General features: G+C 43.6%; 1 protein-coding gene across 8 annotated transcripts in view; it reads right to left on the bottom strand.

The window, feature by feature from the left end:
* Positions 1 to 461: 461 nt before the first annotated feature.
* Positions 462 to 9,672, bottom strand: part of LOC147027498 (uncharacterized) — a 504,607-nt gene continuing 495,396 nt past the window's right edge. For 7 of the 8 annotated variants that reach the window (XM_085876968.1, XM_085876964.1, XM_085876965.1 and 4 more), the window contains 2 exons: positions 2,445 to 2,533; positions 462 to 1,974 (listed from right to left, as the gene is read on the bottom strand). In XM_085876968.1, coding sequence (XP_085733094.1) covers positions 1,711 to 1,974; positions 2,445 to 2,533 — 353 coding nt within the window. In that variant the 3' untranslated portion in view covers positions 462 to 1,710. The remainder of the gene's footprint in view (positions 1,975 to 2,444; positions 2,534 to 9,672) is intronic. The other variant, XM_085876963.1, reaches the window with a different exon arrangement.

Genomic DNA, 9,672 nt, shown 5'->3' with positions numbered 1-9,672 from the left:
ACCCAGTCAGTTTCATCTTTTCCTTCATTGGTTCATCTGGGAAGTTCTATCCCATTAATGTGTTCTTTTTAGCCAGCGCACACTCACTGCATCGCTCGGCAATAACCCGGGTGTGTGCTGAGGGCACGAGACCCCAATTGGTTCGGTCATCCACAGGTAAGGTATCACACGAAGTAGTGTAACCCTGCTCAGATCGGCAGTGCCAATCGACTTTCATGGTTGGTTTACAACTTGCCGGCACGTGGAGTTATCTGTGCCCGGCGGCCTCAGGACCAGGCATTTGAGAGGGACCCGAGTGCTTCTCCTCGTGGCAAGTCTCGAACCCCGAGTCCATAACAATATGTTGGCAACCATAGCACAGGCTTTGATAGGTCTAATGGCCTCTTCCTGCATTTCAATTCGTTGGAAGGGAACTCAAAGAAATACGGCATTAAACTCAGCAATCTCACAAATCCAAAGCATTGATGATGCTGCGTAGGCAGACAAAAGACTGCCACCGTATTTATTGTAAATGTGTGAGTGAGCCATCAGACGGGAAGCATTTGGCAATGGAAATTCCTGTAACATTACAGTTGTTAAACCAGTTAATTGTGGCAAAGTTTACGTGAACTAGTTTTGGGATTCGTGAATCATCATTTTTGTAATATATGCCTTTCATTTTTAAAAACATGGCTTTCGATCTTATCCCTAACCCAAAAAACATTTGTATTTTAATGTATACAGGTTGTACAATGACGTGTAAAAAATATATATTTTTAAGTCCACCAAACCAAAAAAAAAAAAGACGAAACGCATGCAGTTAAAATCGTATTGTGAAATACAGACACACAGCAATATATTAAATTACTCAAAAACATGGGAAAATAATTTATGACGTGTGAAATGCCATTTAGCTTTGTGCATACAACTTTGATTTGTATATATAACCGCACTTTTTGATGGATATACAGCATATGTATGCTTTGTTAAGATACCGGGAAGTGCGAGACCGAAGACCCTTCCTAACTCCCCCTATTTTTAAGAACGATCCTGGACCTGCTCAAGTATATACCACTCCATCGTATACATCCAGGTCGGTGGAATATAGCAACACGAGCCTATCGTGTTGCACCAGTGGCTGAAGTAAGTTCCACCACTTAAATGCTGGGTACACATGCATGGAAGTCTAATATGAAAGAACAACAAGCATGCAGGGATGCGTTTCCTTGATCGCAGAGTCAAATTGCAGGTGTAAACTTTGACGACGTACGGTTTCTAAAAATGTTATTTTGGTTCTTTGTTTTAATTTTTACTGTGAGCTGAACCAATGTCCTCTTGGAGCTTCCATAAACCATGGTTATATGACACTGTGATACTGTCCTCATGTTATTTTTTTTAACCTTAATTAATAAAGTACCTGTCACTGTGGAGGAAACTGAAATGTACCCATTCGATCAGTACCCTCAGTTAGGAAGAATGAGATATAAGTATGTACAATGTGGCACTCGCCATTAAATGAGGAGCATTCAGATGTTGGCAGCGATGAAGTAATATGGATCCAGGAGAACAGAACATCACATAACACGTGAGAGAGCAGATGAGCAAGGACAGCACACAATTGACCGGGTTAGGCCACAGCTTTGAGATGATGTATCTGGTCTCGGATAGCTTTCATATGCAATACTTTCTGGATGTACAGCACAAATTTCCAATCACAGCTCAATGTCCACATCACACCCACGAATCATCTGAGTTGTGCATTTGGCCGGCTTCATAAGACGATGTGCTGAAGGGTGGTCGAGTTGCAGAGTAGAAGTCCACATAGTTGTCATGACTCTTGTGGTCACGGAGAGTGCCGTGTTCCAGAGGAGGTGAGCGGGGGCCCCGCTGCATGGTGCCGAAAGCATCACGGTAACGCTGTGGTGACGTAGGGTACGGTGGCAAGGTGTCATATTCTTTTCGCTCTGTTGGCACTGGTGGCGCCGAACAAGGCTGCTGTGGGAACGCCAAAAGAATGCAAAACTTTGTTAAGGCAGACAGACAATTCAATGTTAAGGTAATGTTAAATCAGCAGACAATTCAAACAAAAAGTTTTATCATCTGCAAGTATATAAGGATGTATTTACCTCAATGGAAAGCAATATAAAGCTGACATTTTGGGTGTTAACCCTTCATCAGAGAAAGAGAGGTGGAGAGATAGAGATTAGTGATGTAGATAGAGGAAAATGTGAAGAACTAATGCCCAAAATATCAGCTTTGCTTTGCTTCCCCTGGCGGTTACCGTACATTTGTCAGCTTTAAGTTGATAAAACACATCTTCCTGTGGGGGAGGCCACACAAGTCGTCAACGAAAACAGAACTTCAGAATTCATGAAGGAACAGTTTGGGAAATGTCTGAAAAGGGCAACAACAGAGCAACCTCCTCTCTAAAGTATGCATCAATGCAGGTGGAGATGCATAATCACCTGTACTCCTCTGGAATCATCAGCAGCTTGTGCAGAATATGATCTCAGTGGAGCTGCAACAGGAAGCCTGGATGCAGAATGACTTCTGGCTGTAAATATATTGCAAAACAATGAGATCAACACTTTATATATAAACAAAATATAGACTCATGGAAGAGTGAGACAGAGACAGAGACAGAGAACCAGGCAACAGACAATGTACTGACAGTGGGGCAGCAGGTTGATGCAACAAAATCAAAGGAATGAGGAGAGAGGAGGAGAGGAAACCGACAAGGAAGCGGGTTGTCTTTTTGGTTGGGTTAATGGCCAGAGGTGGAAGGATCGTGGGTAGGGATGAGAGGTGACACAAAATGTTGTTGTACCATAAACTATAAGTCATGGTGGGAAGAGTGGGACTGACAGCCTCAGGAAGCACAGTTCCAGAAATGTGAGGAAAGAGGATAAAAATAGTGAAGGTGGGGAGTAGGCCTGTATTTTAGGAGCTTAAGCAGAAGGGCATGTCTGGAAGAAGGTATGCATCCTGGAGGAATTGGGAGATGGGTGGTGTGGGTTTGGGTGGGGGGGGTGATTGAAGGGCTGATAGAGTAAAGGAAGCACAACTGGAATAGGTGCAGTAAAAGAAACATAGAGGCATCTTTTTGCTCCGCCAAAGATATAATTCCCGAAACGTCAGATTATTGTTGATCTGAAGTAAGGTTCTCCCTCCATATTGAGAAAACGGGCTGCTTGACTGCAACTGTCTGGTCACAAGTTTAAGTGTACCAGGGTCAAAAAGATGGATAGGATAGCCACAGCCAGAATGGAATAAACTGGTGCAGGATAGAGATGAGGATTTTGTGAAATAATTCCCAGGTGGAATCAATGTCAGATTCTGTGGTGATGGTAGCCTTAACCACTGTCCCTTTGAGAAAGGATGGTTTATAGTTCCTGCCAATTAGCTTGTGTGAACAATCAGATTCTGGGGCATTACGGTCGCTTCATTACAATAGCCAGAGAAATATGAGCTTTGCCAAGGAAGTGTGGTCAGAGGAGCCAAGAGGGGGAGAGCAGGATCCAGAGAAGTTGGATGTAAAGTTAGATGTGTGTGTGTGTGTGTATATATACACATAACACAACTTTTTTGTTACCATACATGTTTCCAAACCCCAGAGCCTGCAATTTCCCCGAAATTTGCTGTACCAAATTATTTTCACAAGTGGAACGTCAATATCACAACAAAAACTTTCAATTCTTAATCAAATTAACGGTAAAAACATGAAATATTGGCGTTTTTGGAAATGGAGCGTTATCTGTCTGGTTTCACTTTGGAACCATGGAGAACAAACAAAAGGCCTGATATAGGAAGGGGGACATGCTCTTGGCATGCACCATTTTATGTACAAGGACCTGCATGGGCCTTGGAGAACCACACACAAAGGAAAAATTATGAATCTCAAACGAAGACTGTACAATTGCAGTTAAATATAAGTATTTGTAAAGACATGTAATTTGAAGGTGTTGGGCTGGAGGGGAGCGTGGGAAAGAATACAAATTTTCTGACGAGAATCAAATGTATTTTGATAATTTAAATATACATCAGAAATGCAGATGCTGCAAATGCTATTGCTTATAAAAAAAAAACCCACAAGGTCTGGTTACAAGAATGAAATCCAGAGTCAATTTTGTCCAAGATCACACACACACACACACACACACACACACACACACACACACACACACACACACACACACACACACACACACACACACACACACACACACACACACACACACACACACACACACACACACACACACACACACACACACACACACCAGTTCTCCATTGTCGTGGAAGGAAATAAAGATTGTGTTCTGGTTAATTTGCATTCATGTTAACAGCTGTAGGAGTTTTGGGATAACTCATTTCCCACTTTGATGTTGTCACCTTTTTGCTGTATGACAGTCATAAAGAAATGCCTCAAGCTGTGCAGATGTGAACCAAAATCTCGATGGCCACCAATAGTGCAAGTTCCTCAGGGGGACAGTAAAATACGCACATTGCATGAAAAAAAGTTAAAAAAAAAAGAACCGGGAAAATTTTTATTAAAACCCTTCAAAGTTGAAGCACAGTCAGATGATTCCCTTTTTGCTAACGAAAAGCAAAGAACCATGTGCATTTAGCGAGCGATTCAAATTGGGCCAATGCCATTGTTGATCATGTCGTATCAGGCCGACTGGAGGGTCAGATCTGGAAATATCATTGTGAACGTCCATGCCGTGGAAGACCGTCATTTATGAGTGAAACACTTGCTAAGAAACTGTCTATTGGTGTTGGAGTGTGGAAACACTGATCCACTAGCATTTACATTTCCATAAAGTATGTTTTGAAGCTTTCATTGAAAGTACACGGAGGGAACAAATGGCCAATACAGCGAGGATAACACAGGGAATCTTGGAAAGGATTTGGCTTGTTTATAGACTTGTGCAAAGTGACCACAATTCCATCATTGTGTAACAACACTTCAACAAAAGGATGACTGTTCAAGAAGAAATGCGAATGGAGAACGTTTAATTTAAATTAAATGATCATCATAATTTCATATAATGATTATATTTTATAGCTCCATGAGTATGGGGCTGAAAGCAGGATAAATGACTGCACACAAAGATTGGACTGAATACTTTTTTGGCCATTTATGAACTCAGCAGATCAAGTGTCGAAGAAAACCAAGGTCCATACATGGCAACTTTAAAAATCGAGGTGCAGAATGTATATACGGCAAGTCCACTGGAAGGGAATTCATGGTGAGCAAATTCTCAAGTTCACCTTCATCATGAACACAGAAGACACGTCTGGCATCCCCATGTTCCCCAAAATCGTCTTGCCATTGGAAATTCCACAGACAGTTTCACTGAATCACCAAGCACCCCCAAATAAACGAAATTCCTCAAGTAGCCAAATAGCTCCACATAAACTACACTCATAACGCAACCAACCACTCCCACATAAACTCCATTCACTGCACAAACAATGTTACAAATATCCAGAACTATGTATATATATATATATATATATATATATATATATATATATATATATATATATATATATATATATATATATATATATATATATATATATATATATATATATCTTCTTCTTCTTCTTTCGGCTCGCTCCAGTAAGGGGTCACCACAGCTGATCAACCATCTCCATTTCGCTCTATCCTCCACATCTTCCATTGACACTCCAACCACCCACATGTCCGCCCTCACCATATCCATGAACCTCTTCTTTGGCCTTCCTCTTCTCCTCCTGCCTGGCGGCTCCATCTTCAACATCCTTCTCCCGATATACTCCGCTTCCCTCCTGTGCACATGTCCAAACCATCTCAATCTCGCCTCTCTCACTTTGTCTCCAAACCGTCCTACCTGAGCTGTCCCTCTAATATACTCATTCCTTATCCTATCCATCCTCGTCACTCCCAACAAGAATCGCAGCATCTTTAACTCTGCCACCTCCAGCTCCGCTTCCTGTCTTTTTGTCAGTGCCACCGCCTCCAAACCATACAACATAGCTGGTCTCACTACCGTCTTATATACTTTACCCTTAACTCTTGCAGCTACCCTTCTGTCACAAATCACTCCTGCAACTCTTCTCCACCCACTTCATCCTGCCTGCACTCTCTTTTTCACTTCTCTCCCACATTCTCCGTTACTTTGGACAGTTGATCCCAAGTATTTAAACCCATCCACCTTCCCCACCTCAACTCCTTGCAACCGCACCATACCACCACCCTCCCTCTCATTTACACACATGTACTCCGTCTTACTCCGACTGACTATCATTCCCCTTCTCTCCAGTGCGTACCTCCACCTCTCGAGGCTCGCCTCAGCCTGCTCCCTACTCTCCCTACAGATCATGATGTCATCCGCGAACATCATAGTCCATGGGGACTCCAGTCTGATGTCGTCCGTCAACCTGTCCATCACCATTGCAAACAGGAAAGGGCTCAGAGTCGATCCTTGGTGCAATCCCACTTTTACCTTAAACCGGTCCGTCATTCCTACCGCACACCTCACCGCTGTCACACTGTCCTCGTACATATCCTGCACGATCCTAACATACTTCTCCACAACTCCCGACTTCCTCATACAATGCCACAACTCCTCTCTTGGCACCCTATCATAAGCTTTCTCTAAATCCACAAACACACAATATAATATGTATATATATATATACACACACACACACATAGAGTCATCCCTCGCCATATTGCGGTTCACTTTTTGCGGTCTCACTGTATCGTGGATTTTTAACTCTTACATATCTAACTTTATATCGTGGATTTTTCGCTATATCATGGGATTTTGCTGTTTTAATGTATTTTTATATATTTATTATTTTAATTATTTTTATGGTAAAATAAGCATTTTCTAGCTTAAAAAATTTTTAAAAACGTAAAAAAATAAAAAAATCAAATTGAAACATATTACAAGAAATAAAATACTGTACATAGTGTACAGTAGAAGAGCAGACAAAGTCGTGCGTATGGAAAACGCAGATGCGGCCACTTCCACTTGCGCGAGTTTCCCCACATGAGATCGTACACGGCACGCTATTGGCTGATGGATGGGAGGCGACCAACCAGAGCATGGTGTTCTGTATCCTGGGTTCTGATTGGCTCAGCGACCGTAGCATCATTCTCTGCATCTCCCGCGCATAGCATGCATTCAGCATCTCGCCTTGTCCATTTCACATCGACGTGCGATCGCTACTCGTAGTGTTACACTGCGGTGTTGTGTTTGTGTGAATTATCCGTGAAAGTTTTTAATTTATTTCAACTGCGACAATGCCGCCCAAACGTTCTGCACCTTCTTAGGTATCTGGCACTGAACCCAAGCGGCAGATGCTAGAACCAGGCAGAGCGGCAGATATCTGGCACTGAACCCAAGCGGCAGAAGCGGCAGAACCCAAGCGGCAGACACCAAGCAGAGGAAGATGCTAACCATCATAGAAAAAGTGCAACTTCTCGACATGTTAAAGCAAGGGAGAAGCTTCGCTGCTGTCGGCCGCCATTACGGCATCAATGAATCTTCGGTATGGTACATTAAGAAGGACGAAAAGAATATCAGGACGACAGCAGCAGTGTCTTTTAACAAGACCCCGAAGAGGGTGGTAACGTCCCGCAATAAGGCCATTGTAAGGATGGAGTCTGCATTGGCCTTGTGGATCAGCGACTACAGGAAGAAGAATATCTCGCTGGATACCAACACCATCCGCACAAAGGCCAAGAAACTTAACGATACTTTTGCTGAAAGTGGTGACGATCACGACGGCGACGAGGATGAGGACGAGGACGACGATGCAGAAGCAGGACCATCGAGTGCTTCTCGCACCAAACAAACCCCATTCAGTGCCAGCAAGGGCTGGTTTGATGTTTCAGAAGCGCTGTGGACTTAGGAGCGTTCCTCTGCATAGTGAAGCTGCCTCTGCGGATAAAGCTGGAGCTGAAGAGTATGTGAATAACACATTTAAAACGATCATCGAGGAAGGGGGCTATAGGCCCGAACAAGTCTTCAACATGGTTGAGACGGGCCTATTCTGGAAAACAATGCCGTCTCGCACTTTTATTATGAAGGACGAAGCCAAAGCCCCAGATTCAAGGCCCAAAGAGATCGTGTAACGTTAATTATGTGTGGGAATGCTGCGGGTTTCATGATTAAGCCAGGTCTTATTTATAAGTCAAAAAACCCAAGGGCTCCCAAAAACAAGAATAAGAATGAGTTGCCAGTTTACTGGATGCACAACCCTCAGGCCTGGATGACGAAAGTTCTTACGTCTGATTGGTTCCATCAGTGCTTTATCCCGGAGGTGAAGCTTTATCTGGCAGAGAAAGGCCTCGAATTCAAAGTGGTTCTGATCATGGACAATGCTGGAGGCCACGCAGTTGATCTCTCGTATGATTGTGTGTCGATAGAGTTCTTGCCGCCGAACACCACATCGCTGATTCAGCCAATGGATCAAGGCGTTATTCGCGCTTTTAAGGCGCTTTATACGCGAAGCACCCTGCAAAACCTCGTTGAAGCTATGGACTCGGACGAAGACTTATCGCTGAAGGTGTACTGGCGTGAATACACCATTGCATCGTGTGTCCAAAATATTCAAAAGGCTAGAAAGGAGATGAGGAGTGAAACTTTAAATGTCAGCTGGAAGAAATTGTGGCCAGAAGTCGTCCACGGCTATAAGGGATTCTCTCCTGAAGAGGTTCATCATTCCGCGGTTGATAAGGCTGTGAAGCTGGCAAAACTTCTTGGCGGAGATGGCTTCAACAACATGACTCACGAGGATGTTAATGAGCTGATTGATGCCCACTCACAACCGTTGACAGATGAAGACCTCACGGATATGACGAAGTCAGCAAGCGAGGTAGAGGAAGAGGAACAAGAGGAACCAGGGTTTCAAGAAGAAGAGGAGGTTGGCCTAACACTCGAACGGCTCGCAACCATGGTCAGAATGGCCAAAGACCTTCAGCGAGTGGCTCAAGAATGGGACCCCCACATGCTTCGTTCGTTGCAGTTTGCAAATACCATCGAGGGGGGCATGACGGTTTATAAAAACCTTCTTGCACAGAAGAAGAAACAGCACCAGCAACTCCCCATAACCATGTTCCTCACTCGCAAGAAGAGACAAGTTACGCCTACACCTTCAGCGGAAACTGAAATTCCAAACGAGGGCGATGATACTACACCACCTGACGAAGCGCGTGATGTAGTGGCGCCTTCAGAAGAGCTGTAATGCTCTTTCTGGCTGTGCAGTACATTCATCATCGTCATCACCTTCATCGTCAGCAGTACTGCACAGATAATTCATCAACATCTTCATCACGCATGTTGTAGTATCTTCAATGGCGAGTACCCATTAGAATTATATTGGTTCACGAAAAAATATTTTCATGAAAAAAATGTGACCACAATATTCCTTATTGTTGTCTGTCTGTCTGTCTGTCTGTCTGTCTGTCTGTATGTCTGTCCCGAGCATAGCTCCGTGGGTTTTCATCCGATCCTGACAAAATTTTGGTGGGAGGTTTATATCATGATCGAGTTGTGTTTTCCTCAAAATGGGCGAGGTGCGCCCATTATGGGCAGAGCCACGCCCAAAAGACATGTGTTTTTAGGGGGCAGCCGATTTCAATTTGCATCTTCTCCTAGGGGGTTTGGCGAATCTGACAGGGGTTTCGGTATT

The sequence above is a fragment of the Eptatretus burgeri genome, chromosome 4 (assembly GCF_056783735.1).
Source record: "Eptatretus burgeri isolate ZD-2024b chromosome 4, Ebu_testis_v1, whole genome shotgun sequence".
In the NCBI taxonomy this organism is placed as follows: domain Eukaryota; kingdom Metazoa; phylum Chordata; class Myxini; order Myxiniformes; family Myxinidae; genus Eptatretus; species Eptatretus burgeri.
The sequence above is the reverse complement of the archived record's forward strand: the minus strand, read 5'-3'. Positions and strand labels throughout refer to the sequence as shown.